Source organism: Rattus norvegicus, chromosome 1 (genome assembly GCF_021556685.1).
Source record: "Rattus norvegicus strain SHRSP/BbbUtx chromosome 1, alternate assembly SHRSP_T2T, whole genome shotgun sequence".
NCBI lineage: Eukaryota > Metazoa > Chordata > Mammalia > Rodentia > Muridae > Rattus > Rattus norvegicus.
The window spans coordinates 261,032,377-261,056,894 of record NC_141534.1 but is presented as its reverse complement, the minus strand read 5'-3'; the positions used below and the strand labels follow the sequence as shown (position 1 = coordinate 261,056,894).

Genomic DNA, 24,518 nt, shown 5'->3' with positions numbered 1-24,518 from the left:
GCATTCATAAAGCTCTGGGCTCAATCCCCAGCATCACATAAACTGGCTATGAGGTGCAAACCAGTAAATTTTAGCCCTGGGGAGATACATGCATGAGATTAATCAGTTCAAAGCCATCCTCAGCAATATAATGTATTTGAGGCAAAACTGGGATAAAGGGAAAAGTAAAGAGAGAGAAAAATAGATAGTTAAAATGAAGATAGACAGATAGATAGACAGATAGATAGATAGATAGATAGATAGATAGGTAGATAGATGATAAATATTAGAGTTAAGCCTTTGAGTTTTTACCTAAATACAAGTATAATAGACTAATGACTTACATTGCTTCTAATTGGAAAATTATAATTGATTATGCATGTTATGTTCAACTGTAAAATTAATAGGGGTTGGGGATTTAGCTTAGTGGTAGAGCGCTTGCCTAGCAAGCGCAAGGCCCTGGGTTCGGTCCCCAGCTCCGAAAAAAAGAAAAGAAAAAAAATTAATATTCACTAAGTCTGGAGACAGTCAAACCATTCCTGTTCATAGACCTGCACACTTCAGAGTTACAGCTAGAATGTGTTATCTACCCTCTCCTGCTTTGCTAAAGGCATCTGTGAGTGTTTGCACTCATTGGGCTTTACAATAACTGCTCACTTTATTTCTATCCCCGAAAATAAGCATGTTTTCACCTCTTATAGATGGCTGGAAGGAACTGACTTTGACATCACAATTTGTAACATTAGAAAAAGCTGTCAAGCTGCTTTCATTGTTTAACGCATCCACTTGTGGAACTTTTGAATATGTCAGTCAAGTCTGAGCTCTATGTTTCTATAAAAAGATCAATGGACATGTCTTGGGACACATATCTATACAGGTTTAAATAAGAAGAAGAAGATGGAGAAGCCCATGGATCTAAAAAACACAAAATAGCAAGCAGGCAAACAAAATCCAGGTGCAGTTTATACTCGTTTGCTCCAGCTATGAGGAAAGAAGACTTTGAACTATAATGAAAACCTTATTTTAAGGATGAGGTAGAAAGAAATGGAAGAGCTCTAACATTTTCTTGAATAACCAGAGAAAAAGATATCCAATGACAGAAAGCCAGTCTTGTTGGGGATTTTTCAGAAAGTAAAAAGTCACTTCACAATCATTTTGAATTATAGTGCTAAGGTGTCTGGAAATAACACTTGCTATCTATGAGGCACATGTAATAGGAGGGGTGGGGTGATACATATTTGAAGGATTTTAGGGATCCCACTTCATTCTCCTTTCTTAACCTTGGTGGGTGGTTTCCAGTACACAGTACATAGTAAGCACCCAGGATGTATTTGCCTAATGAATGGACATTTAAATTAGTTTGTGCCCATAGCCATAAAGAGAAAAATGTGCTTGTATACACAGTATAGCTAATAATTCAGAAACAAAAATGAAACTGACCCCATTGCCTTGTCTGAACTGTTCAACAGTGTTTGCTAGCCAGGTGTAACTATTTGTGTTTTCAATTAAATCAAAATTAAAAACTGAGTTTCCAAGTCATACTAGGGGCAAACGTCAGTGCAGATTATGATGCATGTTCTTTATTACAGAATACTCTGTTGGATGGTAATGAGTAGGCAAAGGAGAGTGCGGGATACAGGAAGCAGAGCCTGACCTTTACTTATTTGCTAGTTGGCATACTCTACACGGCCACCATTGGGATGCTGGAAGATGGGGAGAAAAGAAAAGGCCAGAGAAATAAAAGAAAATTCAGCAGAGTATCGCCAAAAGGCCTGGAGCTTTGGGAGAAAAACATCCAGGAGCGTGGGCTAGGAAAGCAAAGGTTAAGTTTGGCTTAATGCTGTTTATCCAGTTTGACTGGCACTCATCTACTGTCAGAGACAAACAGTTCTGGCTGATAATTGAGAAATACGAAGTAGACTAATTCTGAGATCTCACTATATAAGATTACTCATGTATGAACGTCTCTAATATTGCAGTTTTCTACAGAAAGAAGTTGACTGGGTAAGGGGCTCAGGAACCTTGGTACAAGTAGAGAAACGTTCTAGGCTGCAACTTGTCTTGCTTTGATTTGGAGATGTATGACAAACAAAAATTGCTTCTTGCAGGATTTCTATTGACCCTCACCTCCATCTACTGTGGAACTGAATGCTAGAACAAGATAGGACACATTTTGCTCAATTGATATTCACACTCCCGTCTTATGTTCATCACAACCCAGAAATTCTCACAAACAATAACTTAGATGACTGACATTCTGTTTTGCATAAGTACATCCATAAAATGGTGTTTTCTTTTTCCTATTAAACATTTTCTCTTTAATTATACCCTAAGGGTTTTTCCTCTATTCAAAGCAACCAGGAGCAGATGGGTTGACCCACCTTGACCCAAAAACACATGAATCACATTCAAGTTTGTAAATCCACTAGCAAAGTAGGCCAAGTCTGTTCTTCCAGTGAGCATGAGAGAAAGTTGAGAAATCCTTGCCCTTGTGACTAACAATCAACTTTCTATCGAATAATAAGATGTTTCTAAGGAACTGAAATATCTACTGGAGAAGCAAAAATGGGGAGAGAAGAGTAAAGCCACCTCACATCCATCAACTCCCTCTATAATCTACAAAGATAATCTCATTCTGGGAACATTCCCAAAATAAGGTATGCATTAAAAACTCAATGGCTGGAAGAAGTCGAGGAGGAGGAAGACTCATAGGAAGACCAGCTGTTTTAACTAACCTGGACCCCTGAGATCTCTCAGACACTGAGCCACCAACCAGGCAGCATACACCAGCTAGTCCTAGACCCCTGACACATATATAGCAGAGGTCTTCCTGGTCTGGCCTCAGTGAAAGAAAATGCACCTAACTCTTGAGAGACTTGAGGCCCCAGGGAATGGGGCGGTCTGGTGGGATGTGGAGCAGTATGGTGGTAGGGACATCCTCTTGGAGTCAGGGGAGGAGGAATGGGATGAGGAACTATAGGAAGGCAGAATGGGAGGAGGATAACGACTGGACTGTAAAAAAGATTAAAGGTAATACGAAAACCTCAAATAATAAATTATGGTCTTTTATCTCAGACTTCCCAAAAGAATGTGTCTTCATCATAATTTTTGAGAGCCTATTATGCTACCTGTCAGTTTATGGCCCAGAGGCATCACTGGAATACAATAACACGGTCACTAGATATTCCTTTCTGGTAATACCTCAGGTTTTCTTGACTACTTACTATGTAGTAGCTACAACTACCACATTACTGTTACAGTATATGATTATATAATTGCTAAACATAATTAATATGTTTAATCCACACACCAAAAGCCATGAGATAGGATTATATTTTCACATTTTACAGATGAAGAAATGAAGGTATGGAGATATAAATACAGTTGCCCAACGGTATAAATGTCAGACATAAAACTGCCCCCGTCTCACTTCAGTGGTTATAATTTGCAACTATAAACCTCTTTGGGGCTCTACATACCTTGACTACTAGAGCATAATTGTTCATTCCAGCCTCATTCATTTTGTTATTAATCTCCTGTTATGTTACCATTTGCAGGGGTTTCAAAAATAATTTCTGAAAACATGTGGGGCTTTCTTCCCCTGAAAATTCTGTTTTAGAAACAGGAAAAGAAGAAATATATAATGTGCAATGATTTCCTTTTTCTTTTCTCTCTCTTTTTGTAAATTGAATCATAGTGTTATGTAGCCCAGGGTAGCTTCAAACTTGTAGCTGGGAATGATCTCAAACTTTTGTTATTAGTTCCTCTACTGTGATGGGGACTAAACCCAGGTCCTTGAGCATGCTAGACAAATGCTGTACAGATTGAGCTGCATGCTCATCACACAGCATGAAAATCTACAAAGAGACACTAGATAGCTATACCACGAGATAAAGAGGCACATGCATTCAGGCATGTGAGTATATAACTAATCCTTATTTTCTTAATCTATTAAGCCTACAAAGCGAATACAGCTCTGATTCTATATTTGATTCATTTCTTGATCCTCGGCCACTCTTGAATTTTTTTTTCAGTGCCAAGGAGAGCTTCAAAAAAAATGGAGGTTATATTGTTGATGTTGAGTTGAAGAACACTGGTCAACTGCGGTGATCCTAGACTTGATATACAATTCGACTGACAGTAGCGCATACCTTTTAAACTTGTAGATCAGAAACACAGCCAAGCCGACAAAAACCACCGAGAGGAGCATGAGCATGGCAGAGCTGCTGTGCCCGGCGCTAGAGTCCACCAGGGGAGCTAGGAGAGAAGGAAAGACGCTCACTCTGAAGCCGGAGCTGAGGCTGGAGGCATCGGTGAACAGAGGCTGACTGTCTGCCCTGACTTCAATGCCCTGGGAAGCTTTCAGTAATGAGAAGAATTCTTCTGAACCTTCAAGGAAACTTCTCTCCTCTGTTATGTCTGAGGAAGGCTGGTTAGGGTGTAAACCGAGTGCTTGTGACTTGTTGAGGGAGGAGGGCTCTCTGTCTCCTTACTCTTCTAACCAATGTGGCAGCACACTGACAACCTTTGATTAGCCACAGGTACAACCTTGGACTGTTTGGCTCTCCATCTACCACACTCTGGAGGTACAAATCCCCTAGGTGGTGAGTTTTAGAAACTCTTTACCAGAAAATTCCGAGATCAGTAAGACCCACTGAACAACCAGGCTCTCAGGGCTATGCATCAATGCCCAATGGGACATACCATTTCTATTCCTTTTGTAAGAATAGAACCCAGCAACTGCTAACTGGTCCTTTTTGCTATGTGAACTCACATACGGGATAAGGAATGAATCTAAAAGGTTCCTGAGCAACCCTCTAAGAAAAATTCAGAAAATCAAAGACTTTTGAATAGCCCGAGTATTGCCCATAAAACCCAACCATCTCAAATATAAAGTCAGAGTTTTAAAAAGAACCAAAGAACTTTTCCTCTAAAGATTATGCAGGTTTTGACTGCAAAACCCCTTGTAAGAAAGTCCTCCTGCAGTGCCTTCCAAAATACCCTCAGAAACACAAGACTAACTTCTCTCAGCCGTTGTCATATATATCTATATATATATATATCTATATATATATATATATATATATATGACATGTCATGTATATATGTCATGTATATATATATGTATAAGTTTAGTTAGTGCAGCATCTGTGGAGAAGGTTTCAGAGATTATCTCTTCTCTTTTCTGTTTAAAATAATGGCCCATCCATCCTCACATTCCCTGACTCCCAACAAACACTCACCTAATGTCAGCTGTGTCACATAAACAATGACCTGGACACCTGGTTTCAGCTCAAACTGTACCAAGTTTTGATTAAGCGCATTAAATAGTGTCTCTACAATCTGCAAAACAAGAGAGAAGGATCACGGATAGATGTGGTAAGTGATATTGCTCTCTCATGACTGAACTGTCAAAAAAAAAAAAAAAGAAGCAAGTTCATTCATGGTATAGGGACATCAACTTGGTTCTCACATCCTACAGAGCTGTGTGAAACCCAGTAGCAGAGAGACAGAAAGAGGCAAGTCACAGAAGAAAGAGCAGCTTTCCAATTCTCCCCATGAATGAGCGCTCTAACAGACATAGTATTTCATTCAACTTCTAGCTTAGAGCACTTTTATCCCTGCCTTTATAACCAGAGGCATGTTGTGGGTTCAATGAAAGAATGTCAACTCATCATTAGTTCTTTAATCTGATCAGGTAACATCCTGGGTACAGAGACACCCGCAGGGATTAAAGCATATGCGGAGCCCCAGCCCAATCCCTTGTATATTCCAACCCAGAGACAATGGGAAGCACACATCAAAGTAGCAACTGCCTCCTTTTATGGGATAATTTCCTCTTTCCTTTCCCCCAGCAAGTCTCATAACACATAACATCGATTTTATCACTGTAATTCCCACATGAAAGCTGAGGCTCATAGACTGTTGTCCCCAACTCATATCTGGTTGTGTGAACCTTAATATCACAGCTGCTATTCATCACTGTAATTACCTATTTCCCTAAATACATGGTCAATGTAGCTTCCAAGTGCAGCGCATGGCTGCTACATGCCGTTCTGTGATAGTGGAGTCTAAGGAAAGTGATATGTACACCAAGAAGATGGGTTGCAAAGAATCTCTCCAGTCCAGAGGAAAGGGCAATAGCAGTTCTTCTGTCTGAGCACTGTGGATGGACATAGAGATGGGCGTCATCCAGGCTGGGTGAGGACCAGCAATGGTGGCTCCACACAGAAGCGGCTACATTTAAACCACACAGACTTTCTGCAGCTTTCTCCATTCTTATTTCCTCGCCTCCTGATGTAGCGTCACAAGATGATAGGAGAGGGTGACAGAGTGCATAGCCAGAGATAGCCCAGCGGAAGCAGACTTGATAGAGAGAGGCTGCAGACTAGGGCGCCATTTGCTTCCAGAACTATGTGCAGATCACGTCAACCATGTGTCCAAGTAACAATGACTGTCAGTTCCACCCCATTTTGGAAATACTGCTCCTTTTGTCCAAGCAAAATGAGGCAATCCCCCTCTCTCTGAAGAAATGTATCCAAAAGCAGTTTGTTTACTCTCCAGAAACTATAGTTAAATTGATCACCATCTCTAAGGCCCATGTAGTTTAAAGACAAAAAGCTCTCATTTCCATAGACAGAGAAATCCAAGCATGCGTACCTCTGCCTGCCTCTGTCTTTGTTTTCTGCCTCCATCTGTGTTTATGTCTGTCCCTTTTACCCTCCATCTCTCCTTCTTTCCCCTTCTCTGTCTCCTTGCTACCCAGACACTATTCATAAGACACATGAGAGAGTTCCCAACCCCTGTAATAAGAGGCCAGCAACATTATTCTGTTTTTATTTATTCTACATAACGTTGATAATTGTTTAAGATCCTAGATGTTGGGGGGAAAGTCACTGGTAACTGGTAAGCTTTTCTCCCTCTTTGACTAAAGACAACTTCATAGAACTCGGAGTCTGGTGTGGTGGCAGGGTATTAACTCAGAGTCCAGATGGTGGCAGATGTCACTTACTTGTTCTAGATCCCCTTCGTGGCCTTTCCTCCTCTCTGTCAAGTTCTTAGGTGGGAGGATGAAAAGCTCTGCTGAAGTGGGGAGACCTGGGAACACGGCCACAAGGATCTGGTCTTCTGGGACACTGGTCACCTGCAAAGCATTTAGATCAAACAATAAGGGTTCTGGGGCCATGCAACTGCACGATTAGCCAGGAAAAGAGTATTATTCAAAGCTGTATGGCCCGTGTGAGCTTTAAACACAGAGTATTTCAGTCCCAGACTGCAGTGTGTACCCAGACATCTCTCCTGTTCCCCCCTGAGCTGCCAGGTAATGAATCACTGGCTTCTCTTCTGCTCTCATTGAAATTGTTACTGAAACTTTGAGGGTATACCAAATGATTTCTGAAATAAGTTCCTCTCGTATTTTCTACATTTTTTTTCATTGAGAGAACAAGAACAGTGGCTCAAACTTAAATATACCAGCTCCAAATGAGGAGCAAACTGTTATAAACAAATGTAGGGAGAAGCAAATTCAAAATAACAGCAGAAGAGCACTTGTTTTCTCCAGTTAAAATAGGAATAGTTTAAGTTGAAGAGTATTATTGGTGTGGCTGCAGTGGAAGGGGAGCCACTCACTGGGGCTGGCAACATGAAAAGGAATTGATACCCATCATCAATTTGCTTTCCAAAGGAATCTCATTCAGGCTATAAAATTATTCATATTCCTCAGTCAGCAATTGTAGTGTGTTTTGTCCTAAAGAAATGGTTCAAAATGTTTGAAAAACCATACATAGGAAGAAACACAATAGTACATAGTACAGGAAATAAATGGAAATATTAAACATTCAAAAAATAATGTGGAAGGCCATGTTCGCAGTTTGAAGGTGATGTTGAACACTATGGGGTCACATGACACTTAGCATGGTTGCATACTCATCTCCTTTTACACAATTTACTTGGTTACAAGTGTATAGAAATTTAAAATTATAGAAAATTAAAATGCTAAATGTTAAAATAAGACTATGAGTCAATTTTTCTATTCTCAAGTGTATGATTATACTGATTTCTTTGATTGAAAACTTAAAAGAGGCGAACTTCTGACTGAGAGGTTGGCTGAGAGCAAACTGGACTTTCCCATGGATTATTCTGCGCAGTGTGTATTGATGGTCCTCCATCACTTCCTGTTCCCTCAATAAAAATATGCCGGAGAATGTGTGATTCAACTGAAATATCACCTCTCTCCCAGGAGACTCATGTGACCATCTGCCTACAGTAATCTTCTCCAGATTATTCAAATCACCCTGGCCTCCCTCTCCAGGGATACAGGTCATCTCCACTGTTTTCTACAACTGCATCTAAAAGGTTCTAAAGCTTCTGAAGGGTTTTCTGAAAAGTTCTGGCTGTGGGCTTTCCTAGGCATTCCTGAAAACCTTTGAAGATACTTTACTCTTTCCAAGTTTCTTGGCATGGTAGAAACTCAACGAATCAATGAATGCTTTCTGAATTGAATAGAGACAGGAGGGTAGATTGTTTCCTATTTGCTCAGCTCTGATTCCCATGTAGAACTTGGCTTAATGATGGGAGCTAACTCTCAGGGATGTTATAAAAACCAAAAGAGAGCCAGGAAAAAAGTCAGAAAAAGCAATCAAGTCTAACAAATCTACCAGCCATTAAGGCATTGTCTTGTAGTCCCAGATGTCTCAGTACCCAGCAGGGAAGCATGACCACCAAGTATCTGGAACTCTCTGAGTCCTTGTGCATAAATCAGAGAAGACTGCACTGTGCTGAGGATTACCCAATGGAAAAAGGGGTGAACCCATCAGTGCCTTGGCTGCTGTGATTCTCAATTCAAGAATAGTTACATCAGGGTCTCTCAGAGATCATAGTGGGACCTCAAAAGCCATGCTTCCACATTCATTTAAAGCCATCTTAAGGGCTACTTGAAGGTTTAAGGTCTGTGCACATCCTGCTATGAAGTCTCCCAAAGGTTCCTTCAAAAGCTGTTAAGGTTTTAGTAGCTTCAAGCACGTGGAGCATGACCCCTGGACGATATAGTAAGTGTAAAGGCTATGGTCTAAATACTTGGTCTCCCCTTCTAGTTTTTGTTTTAAGCCTCATAACCAGTGTGATGGTATAAGAAGGAAGGGTTTGGGAAAGGTGATTAGGACAGGAGGGTAGGATACTCATGAACAAGGTCAATGTCTTTATTAAAGTAGTCAGATATAGCCACGTTGCTCTTGTCCCATTATGTGAACACAAAGTGAGCAAATGTCATCCGTGAATAACACTCTTGCCAATGCCTTGATCTTCAACTTTCAAAACATGTAGACTCTCAAGAGATAAATGTTTGTCATTTATAAGTCCAAGTAGCCCAAACAGAATAAAGAAGCATTACGCAGCTATGTTATTCACATCTCCTTTTATAAAAATTCCTTTATAAAATTCTGAAGGTCCCTTGAAATAATGCCTATAGAAATTCCCCTCTGTTCTCCTCACTACTTATTCTGCTTCCTTTCTGTCAGCTCCTTCTCCATATCTTTCCCTGTGTCTCTCTTCCCTATGCTTTCAAACATTTCAGCAATCTTGATTCCCCACCCCCACTTTCCTCCAAAGCAAGACTAAAGAGTTCCAAACCATTGGTTCTGATATCTCTTCTCCTAGCCTGAACCTCTACAGATCTACATTTCCAACTGCTCATGTTCACGCAGTCATTGCTCATATCCTCCAAACTCATATGGCTTCCAAGTACATTTTTTCCATATAATGCTCAAGTAGTTAATGGGGAGGGCACCTCCTACATATTGTGTGAATTGCAGAGGTTTTTTTTTTTTTTTGCCTCTCACCAATATGTCCCTCTTATTTTTTATTCATTTTCTTAATGAGACTTTGAATTCTTTGTCCTTGAGATTTTTCTTGTTCCTGGTCAACACTACCTTTCCATTTGTTTTGAAATCATCCCCATACTCTGCCCTTCCTACCCTGGCAGTTTTCCTTTCGCATTGTCACCACAATAGGTACCTGGAAAAATCTATCTACTGACAGTATTTTCTTTTGTAAAGAAGACACCATACCTTTCTCGGATGGCCATACTCTGTTGCCTACAACTTAACTCTTCAGAATCTTCATATTAGGACAATCACTCTAGTCAACCATTGCCCATTTTGTTCTCCTGTCAGGTAGAGACTGACCACATCAAACTTTATGTCATTTCTGCAATATAATGAGCTCTTCCAGAAGAAACCGCTTTGCATGGACTGTTCATTCTATCTTAAAGACACCATATCTTCACTGTTAACTGATGTATATCTGTTAAAATATGTTCAAATATCTCCTCCAGAACTATTCCAATTATCATGAAGTATCAATTGAATTGCACATCTGTGTCAACTTCATAATCCCTAGAACAGGGGAGTTAGACAGTCCTCAGTGCCTTTTGGAGATGCTGCTTATGTCTCCGCTATAGAACTAATTGTACATTAGACTTACTTCTCCACACAAATGGACTGTTTCATTTATCTCAAAATTCTAGTATATAGCTATGAGAATGCTTAACAAATGTTTTATTTTTCCCAAAGAGAATATGAACTTGGCTCAAATCTACAGGTGTATTTCGTTGGAGAATTGCTGTTTCCTAGCCCTCTGGGTGTCATGTGTGGTCAGCGGTAGTCTAGTGAAGTTAAATATCTATTTATGAAGGCTCTAATCATAAGCAAAGGGTACAAAAATGCATATAGTTAGTGTATATTCGCCAAATGGTTTATCTATTTTTCATTAAATTCAAGACCCTGTCTCAGACATACTTGGAACCATACTGAGCAAATTTCCACCTTTAAACACAAGATTAGCCACTCTTCTGTTCTCAGCTTTTCTGTCTTGTTTCTCCTCTTTTCTCTCCTTCTCTTCTCTAGTTTTTCTTGTTCTTCCTTTCTTTTTCCAAATGGAGAAATAATCTCGACATGTTTGTAGAATAGCAGCTTCAATTTGTGGTACTGCCATCTACTTTTCTTAGCTCAAAAGTAAGCAATCCAAAGTCCAGCCAACTTACTTTAATCAGAGCTCGCTTGATGACGTTGCCAATGTCTTGCCTCCACTCAGGGATATCAGGATTGTGGTAATCCAGATTTGGAGAGAATGATAAGAGCTGTGACTGGAAGTATTCTGCAAGGAGACAGAATGGCAGGTGAAGCTAGTGGACTGGGATAAGAGAGGGTTTGATGGGCTCTGGGTGCATGGCCATGTACATCAGGAATCAGTTCTCTTCATGAGCTCTGGATATAGTTCCTTATTTTTAGTCTTTTTTGGGGGAGGGCTTCTGAAAAGAACAGAATTTCCCACTAGGAGTAGATTTGTGCTCTTCCTCACATTGCTAACTTCTATAAAGAATATTGGCTAAAATGGAATCAAGAAAAAAACCCAGAGATCGGAACTCCCTTCTGTAGATGTCTCAAAGCCAACCTGAAACTTAACACTGAGGGCTTGGCTGGAATGGAAGCTTTTCACCTCTCTGTTCTTCAGTTCCATTGTTGATTATGCTATAAAAATCCTCACAGGAGAGGAAAGTAGGTTAAACATTTTCTCCAGGGATATAAGGTAATACTTGATTTCTTGATCTGGTTGGTGAATAATCAAGTTGTCCTGTTCGTGCTCATTCATGAAAATCAGCATTTCTTATTTGCACCAGTTTTAGCATAACATTTACACTCTAATAAAAATACTTACTCCAGGTTATAATAAGGGGCTCTGGTGATCAGTTGGCAGGGAAGTCGGAAAAAATTCACCAGGACAATACTATAGAAATTGCCTTTGTTAGAAACTTACATATTCTTGTATAACATTTTAGACAACTACAATGATAGAGGCTATCTGGGAACTTAAGGAGGTCTGGAGGGGTGGCAGCATAAGATCATCAATTTCATTTAAAATAAATGTAGTAATAAAAAATCTACTTTTCAGGGTTCAGGACATGTGACAGCCCTCCTCATCACCTTCTCTGCCTTCATTTAAGCTTATATTGATTTTTATTGTCATACATTTACAATGCATGGCATTCAGCTTCATAAGGACCTTTTTATAGATGAGCAGCGTATCCCTCCCATATCCCTCTATAGGAGCCTCGTTCTACACCCTCCTTTTACTATGATTTATTCTCCTAGACAGTTTTGCTTTAACTTTCCAGACATATATCATTATAGCATGCATATGTAGGTACATAAGCTTATAATTTTAGCCTCATCATAAAGCCTTTGCAGATATTGATGCTGAGAATTCCAACAATCAAGAAAGGAAAGCCTATTTAGCATTTGTATAAAGGAAGGCTACTGATTTATTTGAGTTAATTTCCTATCCAGCTATTTTGCTGAAGTTGTTTATCAGTTGTAGAAGTTCTCTGACAGAACTTTAGGGGTTGCCTATGTATACTATCATACTATCTGCAAATAATGATACATTTATTTCTTCTTTGCCGATTTGTATCCTTTTGATCTCTTTTTGTTGTCTCATTGTTCTAGCTAGAACTTCATGTACTATACTGAATAGATATGGGGAGAGTGGGCATCTTCGTCTTGCTCCTAATTTTAGTGGGATTGCTTTAAGTATCTCTCCATTTAATTTGATATTGGTTGTTGGTTTGCAGTAAATTATTTTTATTATGTTTGTGTATGGGCCTTGAATTTCTCATCTCTCCAATATTTTTATCATGAAGGGGTGTTGCATTTTGTCAAATGCTTTTTCAGCATCTAAGGAGATAATAATGTGATTCTTTTCTTTGAGTTTTGGAGGCGAGAGATTCTCGGGACTCAAAAGGAAGGACCTTAGATAAATGGAGGGAGAAGGAACCTGTGGAGCTCCAGCAGAAAAACAGGACATCAAGTAAGGGATGGGGTTGCCATCTCACAGTCAAAACTCTGACCCATAATTGTTATCATCTGAAAGAACTGCAGGGACAAAAATGGAGAAGAGCCTGAGGAAAAGGAGGTCCATCAATAGGTCTAAAGTGGGATCCAACTCAAGGGGAGGACCCAAAGCCTGACACTATTATTGAGGCTATGGAGTACTCACTATCATTACCCTATCATGACGGACCTCCAACACACCCAGCAAGCAGCTGAAAGAGTCAGATGCAGATATTTACACCCAACCAGTTCACAGAAGTTGCTGACCCCTGTGGTTGAGTTAGGGGAAAGTTGGAAGAAGCTAAAGAAGAGGGTGACCCTGTAGGAGGACCAGCAGTCTCAATTAACCTGGACACCCAAGATTTCTCAGACACTGTACCACTAATCAAGAAGCATACACCAGCTGATATGAGGCCACCAACATATACAGAAGAGGACTTCCGGGTCTGGCTTCAGTCAGAGAAGCTGCACCTAACACTCAAGATTGGAGACCCCAGGGAGTGAGGAGGTCTGATGTGTTGGGAGATTGGGGAGGTGGAGTGGGGACATCCTTATGGAGATGGGGAGGAGGAGGTATGGGATGTGGATGTGGAACAGTCAGAGGGTGGGATGTGAGGGGGATCAAATCTGGAGTGTTGTAAAGGAAAACTAAATAAAATCTTTAAAAAGTCGATTCAACTTCGGGTACTACCCATACAAAAAGAAAGAACGGAAGGAAGGAAGGAAGAAAAGTAAACCACATTTGCTCTGAAGAGACCATCTCATTGCCTAAGACATGAGTTCTATAGGATGGGGAACATTACTCCTCTTGCTTTGTAGATAGATCACTTGTCCCACGTCACAAGAAATGCTGAACACATATTGTAGACAACTTAGCAGATCGTCATATCAAGCTCATTCTCTACTCTAGCTTTCCTTGTCTAACAATTACCCCGAGCATATGGTGGTCTAGATGCACCACAAGATTCGCACTGCACAAGGGACAACAAACAGATGCCTACCAGTGATCTGGTTATTTTTCAATTTACCTTCTCTATCCAATGAAGTCTACAGTTGCAGATGTCAAGCATCTCCCTATTAACCTGGGAATTCTAAAGCGGTTTATGGTTGGCACCAGGATTGGAAGAGGGAACTGCATGAGCAGAGGAGAATGTGATCACATGATCACATACAGAGCTTACCGTGTACAGCAATCTCTTTTGTGTCTTGGATGAGGGCATTCCCAGCAGCTACCTGGACAGTGATGGTGTTGGTTCCCTCTGCAAGGAATGTGAAAGAGATGCTGCTGTCCAAGGTGATGAGGGGCTGCAAGAAAGAGAACAGTGACACCCCTTTAGTCTTCCCTGGGGTACCAGACTGTCATGCATAAGCATAGCATGATAGCACCCAAGGGCTCTTCACTTAAAAAATAAGAAAAGAACAAACAATGTTATTCTGTTCCCACAAACTGTGATTATTTCTCTGGAAACTAAGAAGAATATTAATCAATTTAAAATTCATAAAATTTTAATCCTGAAAAATGAGCAACACTGTTGAATTGTCATGTCACCTTGTTCTTTCTCCTGGGAAAAAATCACATCAGCTTTTAAATCCTGTACCCAATGGCTCTTGCAACAAGGAATCACTTTACCATCCAGTGTTCTTTCCATTCTATACCATACTCCATTGGGCTACAGGGACTCTTCAAAGAAGTGACCTGTAACTTACTTCGGTATTACCTGATTTAAGCACAGAGTCATTCTTTCAGCAGAAACACACATAAAGCAATACAATGGCCTTACGATGGCTTTTTGTTGAATTACATCTGTTTTTACTTGCAAAGCATTTTTGACTCTTTTATTAGTTTGAGAATATTCAAACATGCATATATAATAGGCTGTGATTTGGTTTTCTTTTTTCTTCCTCCTGACTTAGCAAAATATATGAACTTCTGAAGGGTAAAAAGAGAAATATGATATAAGTGGGTGCTTGTAGAAGGGAAGGCAGATCCTGAGATGGAAGAGAAAATATTCAGTAGTTTCTTAAAGCCCACATCCTCAAATGCTGCCTTTGCTCTGTAAGGTGAGGTACAGAAGCTGGAGGCTGAACTAAGGCAGATAAGGAAGATATGACACAAGCACAGATGAGAGACTCCCTCTCCTCTCTGCACACAGAAACAGTAAAATGCAGAATAATAATGTAGCTTGTGGAAGGATTCGCAGAAGATCCCTCTAAGGGGCTATGTATGTGCCAACTCAGTGTATATCCATGACAGGCTGGATGTATTCACACAGAGAGATACAAAGACTTGATTTGCAGTTTTTAGACAGTGCTCCTTCTGTAGGACCGAAATCCTTTTCTGCTCAGCAGATTTGGCAGGGCTTCTGAAGAACTAATTTGATCTCATCTGTTTCAGACTCTACAGCACTCCTCGATGATCAGGCTGGTGGTAGCTGGGCAGAGTTAAAGATACTGCCCTGAGCTTCTGATACACTTTCCTCCGTGTTTACTGAATAAAGAGGAAGCAATAAAACTTTCCCCAAAATTAGGACATCCAGTAAGGTGTGTAGGGATTATTTGCCATACATAAGGCTTTATAATGCACACAGATGTGCCTTGGAGTCAGAAAAAAAAAAAGAATGAGGTAGAAGTGTCTCTATCCTACATACTTTGACACCACATCTGTTTAGAATCCTACTTTTGAAAATATTTCATTTATTTTATTTTACATGTGTGTATGTCTTGCTTGCATGCATGTCTCTGCACAACATGTGTGTAGTGCCTTCAGAGTCCAAAAGAGGGTATCAAATAGCCCAGAACTGGAGTTACAAATGGTTGAGTGATACCACGTGGGTGCTGGGAATTAAGCTCAGGTCCTTTGAAAGAGCAGCAAATAATTCTAACTGTATTACATTTTATCATTCGTAGACCATCCCAGATCTTTGGAAACAAAATGAGATATCAAATTTAATAGTATAATGGTTAAAGGTTGTTTTGAAATGATAATGCCAAATACTGTTGAAAGGGCAAAGCAAACTGGAACTCCCAGCTATTTTGGTAGGACATATAAAAGCACTGCAACCATTCTGGGAAAAGTTTGTCTTGTTAGAAATTTTGAGAACCTTTTTCAAAGTGACTATGCCATTTCACACGCTATGACCTTCAACTATAGTCCCTGGAATTTAGTTAAGGGGAAACATTCTTTTAAAGAAATTCATAGCAGCTATTCACATCAACTTAAAATGGAGAGAGTCTGGAAATTTACCAATGAGAACATAGAAATTAACCACAGAATTTTCATATAACAGAAAATAATATTAATGCATGTATAAATATATATATATATATATATATATATATATATATATATACAGATTGTGACCTCCAAACCATGAGAGGTGAAAGAGGACATTTTTATTATGTGATTACACTTTTATGATGTTCTGTGGTAAGTAAATCTAACCTGTGATGGGGAAGAGTCTGGCATGGAGACTGGCTGAGAACTTACAGGAAAATTGCAGAAGGATGGTAACATAATATCATCACAGATGGGCTACCCAAGTGACTGCCTGTCAGACTGTAAATACACACTGCAGATTCATGTATTCTATTATTGATACATTTTATAGTATCCTGTGGTAGGATCTTCCCCTAATAAATGAACATTACAAGGGACCAATCACTGGGCGAGTAGGCAGAACTTCCAGGGTGGAAAGAGGAAGACATGAGAAAGGGATGGCATGGGTTTTGGATGGGCTGGGGGTCGGGGGAGAGCAAGGAGGCAGACAGAATGTAAGAAGCCAAAGGCTTGAGTGGTGGATCTACCACTGGAGGATTTCTAACATAGAATCGTTTATAAAATTAAGATGCTATATTCTGCTCCCAGTGATTGTGTTTGTTACCTGTTGATCCTAAACTAAGACTGTGTGGTGTTTTCCTTCACACGGCATCTCAACTGAGTCCCAAAGAAAGGTATGACAGAGTGTGGTGTACAAGGGTGCATCCCAGCAAGCCACAGGAATTTGGAAGCATGGGACATGCGTGGTGACAGCCAGCAATGATTTAATGAGACAGGAGGAGGAAGCCCTGGTTAAAAGGAAAGAATGAGGTCTTGCCAGGTTGGAGACAGGCAGAGGCCATCTGCTGGTGCTAGCTGGTGACAGTGCAGGAAATGAATATATATATTCATGCAACAGGTGATGATTCAACATGTGAAATCCACTAGAAATTTAAAAATCTTAGCCTATGAGTTAGAAATTTAGTCTGGGCGAGCAGAGCACAGAGGAATCACATGATGACTCAAGCGTGGGAAACTTGAAACAAAGAAAATGGGTAGTTTCTGTTCACAGGCTCTGGGGACCCCTGCTGTGAAAAGTCCAGGCTGCTCCGAGTCACAGAGAGCTGGAGAATGGAAGATGCCTAATTCTTGGAGCAGATATTGATTGAACTGTGAATTTGTAAAAAATTGCTTTATTTGCTTTTGGAATACATTTATATACAGATTTTGTCTGAATCACATGGGGAATTTCACCTGCAGTTTGGAACTAGGATTGGGAAAATTTTTCATTGACTGCAAGTAGAGATCAGTAATAATTGCCTACTATGAACAGGTATTAAAAAAATAAATGTCTGTAGCTCCAGGCAGAGATCATATCAGATAGGTGGTATAATATAGTCTGCAGGATACTCATATTCTTTGTTCGTGGGCTCCACGGGAATTTTGGGTTAATATCCTGGCATGACAAAGTAGAACAGGCCTAAGAATGGGTTCATACAGTACTGTTCAGTTTACTTTATTTGTTTTGAATGGTTTTTATTATCAAAATGAATAGGATTATAAGTTTTGTGGTTGTTTCATTATTCGTCTGGAAGAGAAGGCAAGAAACGAGCTTTCCTGGTTGCCGACTGAAGGATATGCTGATTTGGGAGAAAGGTTTGGCCTTTGTGGTTTTAGAAAAGGTGATTCGTGTCTATACACTGTTCAGAGTTATATGGATCACATAGGACAAAAGGAGATCCCCTGAAGCACTAGATCCAAGAGAGTCAAACAAAAATGATATCTTGATGAAGCTAAAAATTCATTGAGATTTATACATTACAGAATATACAGCTTTGCTGAGTTTCTTTGGCAGACATGCTGAACTGACCTGCTTGCACTCCTAATGTCGTGGACTTCGAGCTGGATCCAGTCAGGACGCAGACATTAGAGACTACAACAATCGTTGATGGTGCCTTCTTAAGGCCAATGAACTCCTTCATTTTCCTTACACCTCCCCGCCCTCAATATGTCTCAGCACCCATATTTAGCAGGAGAAAATTATGAAAAGTTGTCATACCACTTTCCCGGGCTTGGAGGCTGGAGATGGTTATTCTAAGGTTGTCTTTTTGATGAATTTACTAATGATCAGAATTTAACAGGGTATAGCTAGAATTGATGGTGTAGCCATAATCTCATTTGGTAGAAATCCTTATAATTGTCACTAAGCTGAAGTTATAATTTCTCACCTTGTTACAGAATTTGTTTTGGTGCAGAATCAAGGTTTTCATTGATATAAATTTCCTCTATTGTCAAAAAATTTTTAAAGTACAAGGCTTGGACCCAGCCTTTCTATAACTTCCGTTAGAATCTGATTTCATAGGATTGAGCATATGAGTTAAGGGCCAGATAGTGAATTCTTGGCTCTGAGTTAATTGCTAGGGTATTTGAAAGATGTTTCATTTAGAATTAGCCTAGCGTAGTTAATGGACAACATTCCAGATTACTTTACATAGTTTTCAAAAATGTCAGAATGTGACATTTAATGTTATTTGTTCATTTGTTGTTGAGACATATCTGCTCCGAGCAGTACCCCTTTCTTGGCTTCAAAGAAGAAATTGAGCATCAATGGAGTTGTTTCTGTTGTGCCGAGGCAGCCTCGAGAATTGCCTCAGTTCATCTACAGACCTGTGCTGCTCGTGAGAGGACACAAGTTACAGGATAGGGCAGCTTAGTTCTGCCGAGACAGGATAAGCTAGTCCTTAATTTTTCTGTTTCAAAGGTCTGTCAGATGAGCCAGAAGGCGGAAGACTGATGCTCCCACTCCCTGACACACTGGGGCTGTATAGGCAGGCGGCTGTCTCTACAACTTGTCTCACTTCTGCGAGCTGTGTTAGGCTTCCTATATTTTCAGATACTATTAGTCACTCTCGGGTTTCTGATGGGAATGAAAACTAGTGGTGGTCTCACAGCCGACCCAAGCTGCTTAGCATTGAGAAAGATGGTATAGGTTTGAGAGGATATTTTTCAAACAGTATACAAGCTAAACCAAGACATAACAGATATGGAAGTATAAGCCTTTTTAAAGTTAGGATAACAGGGTGTTCTATTTAATTGACAAAATTGATGGACAGGATGTTAGGTGTATCTTATACTTTATAAATTACAAAATGGTAATAGTTATGCTCAATTTATATTTGACAGAAAAGGTTTTTTTTTTCCATTGCACAGTAAGTGGTAGTATCTTGCCCTAATAAATAAAAATTACAAGGGCATTACAAGGGAACAGTCACTGGGCGAGTAGGCAGGACTCCCAGGTTGGAAAGAGTAAGACAATGGAGGAGAAAGGAACAACATGGGTTTTGGATGGGAGAAAGCAAGGAGGCAGACAGTAGATTTCTAACATAGAATACATTGTAAAATTAGGATGCTATATTCTGCACCCAGTGACTGTATTACCTGTTGATTCTAAACTAAGATTGTGTGGTGTTTTCCTTCATGGTATCTCATCTGAGATCTAGAGAAAGGTATGGCAGAGCATGGTGTGCAAAGGTGCATCCCAGCCAGCCATGGGAAATTGGAACTGCAGGGCAAGTGTGGCAACAGCCAGCAATGGGAATTTAGTGATACAGGAGGAGAGAGCTCTGATTAAAAGGAAAGAATGAGGTCTTGTCCTGTCAGCCAGGCTGGAGGCAGACCAAGGCCATCTGCTAGTCGGTGTTAGTGTGGATTTTTTTCTATATTTCATGCAACAGTATCCAGAGAGGAAAACTATTAAGAAACAGAGAACTCTATAGTCAATGACTTGCAAGCTTAATGATTTACAACAAAGCATGTAGGTTTTAATTTACTTTAAAATAAAAATTTAAAAATCAAGAGTAATGGATGGATAGACTTGCTGAAATCGACTTGGGACATTTCCCAAGAAATATGATGATGAGTGTATGGACATTCTTTGCAAAATTATGACTGTTTTACTTTATATCTAAATTTTTATCATAAAATATTAGGTGAAATACTTTTGGAAGGGATAATAAGAAGGCTTTTATTTTTCCATACTCTGAATGATTCCCTTGGGTGGTGTCTATCTTAAACTGTCCTTCTGTCTAGTCTGTTGCCTCTTAGTTCTTCCACTGCTCAGCATCAAGCCTCTTTTCCTCTTTTCTTTGTTTTCTCTTCAGGAAACCTTTACTAGTCCCTCGTCATCTTTCTTAGTCCTAAGTGGGACATGTGGCCCTCTCCCTTGCCCACAAGATTCTTCATGTCCCAAGACTTAGCTGGTTATGGCAGTTTTATCAATAGCATCATGTCCTCTGAGAGGAGCTTATTTCCTTCTGCTCTAGCGAATCTTATCTCATCTCCATCTGGCTGCTTCGCCAAGTTCCAGAGCCAAGAGAGGGTGCAGGGCTGAAGGACAAAGGGAACATACCATCAGAGGTGGGTGAGTGCAAGGCTCACGCCAGCCAGTAAGGGCACAGAGCCATAGCAAACAAACTCTGATGAATGTGGATGCTTGGTCTCTGGGTGGCAGGCCACAGACAGGCATCTATGCTGGATAAATAGCAGGAGCTAATTCTGTTTTCCAAATTGCTTTTGTTTTTCATCAGCAGTTATAGCACCATGGCTGAGTTCACCTTCCCCAGAAAGCTGGAGCAGTCAACAGGATCCTTGAGTTCTTCATTGGCCACTGATACAGAATGCCCAATGCTAAATTAAATCAAGTATTTTAAGGTTCATTTACTCAAATCTATTAGGCATGCAGACACATTTATTAAGCCAGACCTCTGTTAATCCCAGCAAATTGGCCATTCAGAGACCCACAAACCCAGCAGGCAGCAGATTGACTTCTCGGGTCTGCTTTGTCCGAGCTGCAGGGCCAGCTTGCAGTGTGGCCCCATAGAACAATACTTCCTGCTCTGCCCAGGCTTTGGGTTACACTCGTCACAATGAAGAGTCCTTCATATATGACAGGTCACAAATTATCCAACTGAGCCTGGCAAGAAGTAATAAAAGCTGTGAGAAACTATTCCACTTGAATAACGGACTAGCAAGCAAAGTACAGGGAAATCTCTGGATACAGTCTATACCAGCAGTCTACACAGCACGTCAGGAGAGTGTTGCACATCAGAAAATGCCCACAGTTAAAAATGTGCACCTTGATCAAGCCTACCACTGCCAAATTGAATAAACAATGCAATCATTATGCTGGCCTCATTTAAAACCTTCTATGGATTATATAGCAATGTGTGAAAAGTACTTATCATACGAAATGAAAAGGCAGAATGTTTAATTGTGGAAATACCACGCTGAGAACACCTTAAATATGCACAAATGCAAGAAAGAAATAAAGCAAAATAGTATTTATAGCTGTGTTATAACTATGGATTGATGTGAAAGTTCAGTTAAAAATGATTTAACATGTATGCATAAATACACCACATAACACACACAACACATACATACATACATACATACATACATACATACATACATACATACATACATACGTACGTACATACATACACGGGGGGAGGGAGAGAGGGAGAGAGAGAGAGAGAGAGATAGAGAGATAGAGAGAGAGAGAGAGAGAGATACAGATAGACGGAGAGTGCCAGTGGAAATGCTTCTGTTGAATTATCAGATGTTCATGAGAGTTCTGCCTAACTTTATCTCATACCATCCTACCTTAAATATAAACTTTACGACAAAATACAAAGCAGACATAGCTGACAGTCTAAGAAGTCCATGTTATCTTTCTACTTTAAAGTGTTTTTCTTCCAACATCTGCTGAAATGAATGTTCTAGCTTGACAGAATCAATGCACAGAGGATACAGCCACTTGTAAGGATTAGTCTTTCTACCTTGAGGCATTTTATTTCTGCCTCAACTATGCTGCTCCTTTAAGGCCAGCTTAGGGCCGTTTCCTAAAGGCTCTTTGTGGCTCACAGGCTTCCACCCATTTCTCTCTAGGACGCCCCACTTGACTAGTATGCATGAGGTTCTACTGCCTTCCCTTCCTATGCAGTGTCCTCGCTGTTAGGCTCATAGTAATAGAATGCACTTCCTGAAGGTAACAAATGGAAATTATCCTGTGTTTTAGTCTTCATGTCTTGTAGGAAAAAGAATAGCTTCTGAAAAGGACTTATGAAGGACCTGATAAAATTTCATGTCGCTTGCTGATAGGTTTGCAGGTATGTAAGTCAACAGCTGGATCTCAGCAATGTGTAGTATTTTCTACTCATCTGTACATTATGCATCCACACCAATTATTTTATGTGTATTCATCTTGCCTTTTCAGATGGGATGCGATTTCTTTAAAGTCTGCAGTAAAGTTATACATGCCTTTTACCCCTGATATTAATAGCATCCAGATAAGGACTGACTACACGGGTAGAGAATCAGTTCATTTGTGTCAATATTTTTATTTAATTCAACCACCTGAGTGAACTTTTCTACTTCATGTAGTAGACACACACACACACACACACACACACACACACACACACACACACACTAAACTACCTTCTGAGGTTACCAGACTAAGTGTCCTCTGCAAAATGGTACTTAATTATAAAGCTGTTCTGATGATTAAGTAAAATAATGGATTGAGAAAGTATAGCAAACGCTAAGAATAAATAATTAAAATTAAAAGTAGTTCATTTTAAAGAGCAGTTTGCCAAGCAAAGGAAGCCAAACAGCTCTGAAGGTGACCACACTTCCCAACACACCCAAAGACACTCATTCCTTTGGAACCCAAATGTGGTAATCATTTGAGAAACCATAGGATAATATGGACCCCATCCCCACTGATGTGTTTCTATCATGTTGATACCATAAAAATACTGAAAATGGGTGTCCTTCAAATGCAGGAATTAACTGTTTTCACAGACATCTATATGATCCATAGAATCATGTCCGACTTTTATTTCTATATGTACATGTTATTCATGTATAACAAAACCTGATGTTCCCAAATGCCTTGTCATGTTTTACATGATTTATGAGTAATTCTTTAGCTGACGCTCATGGCAATGGTCAATTGCAGTTGTTACTTTTAATGATCAATTGTAGTTACTCCTGTTAGTACTTGGACTTGACAGTGAATAAGACTCAATGAAAGTTAAGTGTTTTGAAGAAAGGACTAGAACAAAGAAAAATATATCTGTATTTCAGCCCAGGTTTGTCATATTCTGAAATCATTTTTATACTTTACCCCTCCCAGACATTGATCGCTTTGTTCTTTGAGAATAAATATTAACTGGTAAGACCTTTCTGTCTTGGGTACTTGTATATTACAATCTTCAGCTTGTAGCTGGGAATTTTTTAACCAAAGAAATACTTCTAGTAGTAAATTAAAAATTAAAACTGAATTGCCAACATTCACTTTAAAAATCTCACAATATAACATCTATATGTGTGAGAGAGATTTCAGTGGATAACTCCATTATGTACACATGTTAAATATTAGCTTCCTGGCTTCAGACAAAGATTCTATAATTCAAGCTAACATATAATTATGAGGGAAATGAAAACTAAAATCTTTGATCTCTTTTTTCATTCATTTATTATTTTAAATTAAATGTACAAGGACTATTATAAGTTACTTCATATTTTAGAATCAGCACTCAAAAAGAAAAAAGCCACTGCAGAGACATTGCATTTGCAATTTCAGTGTCCTGTTGGCTGCCAAGCAAACCTCTATGTTGAGATCCATCCAATAATAGGCCTCATTACATAGTGTGCATTCTCAGTAAAGATGATAAAGCAAATGTACATTAAGAGAAAATAACTCCCCAAATACAAACTGACCTTTCACTTTCTCAGGGGAAAAATAAACCTTTCCCCCAATGATTTTCTCATTCCTCTTTTCTGTGTATATCTCATGATTTTTAAAGAAAAATGACTGCTCAGTAACACTCAGGGGAGAAGTGTTCCCAGTGCTGCAGCATTCTTGTGCTGAGTGATGACCTGGGCTTCACTGATTTAGGAGTCCTGAGTCGAAGGTCCTTTTCTGCAACTAATCAAGTGTTTCAAATTGGGAGGCTGGTTGTACGCTGTGAGCGACTTTTCTACTGCACCAAGTATAGACTTATCTGTTTCCCTAGTTAAAAAAATTAAAAATGCAAAACCATTAGTCACATATACTAAGAAGTTAAATTAAGGCCACTCGGCAGAAATACTACAAACCGAGATTCCCCTGGATTCATGAATCATTCTCTATCTTTCACTATCCCATCTAACAGAACAGCTTCAATGGTGTACTACAATGCACACAGTTGCTGACCATATAGTATGTGGCATTTAAATATGTGTTATCTTACTTTATATAACAGGCAAGATGAGAGAGTGAGAGACTAACATCTCAGGACAAACAACTTGATCAAGCTCAAATATACAAGATTATTTAAGACATAGTCATG

General features: G+C 39.6%; 1 protein-coding gene across 1 annotated transcript in view; it reads right to left on the bottom strand.

Moving 5' to 3' along the window:
* Sorcs3 (sortilin-related VPS10 domain containing receptor 3) overlaps positions 1–24,518 on the bottom strand; it is a 618,610-nt gene that overhangs the window by 4,460 nt on the left and 589,632 nt on the right. Inside the window, 5 exon segments of the mRNA NM_001106367.3 lie at positions 4,131–4,236; positions 5,223–5,322; positions 6,992–7,123; positions 11,018–11,130; positions 14,045–14,168. Of these exon segments, the coding sequence (NP_001099837.2) occupies positions 4,131–4,236; positions 5,223–5,322; positions 6,992–7,123; positions 11,018–11,130; positions 14,045–14,168 (575 nt within the window).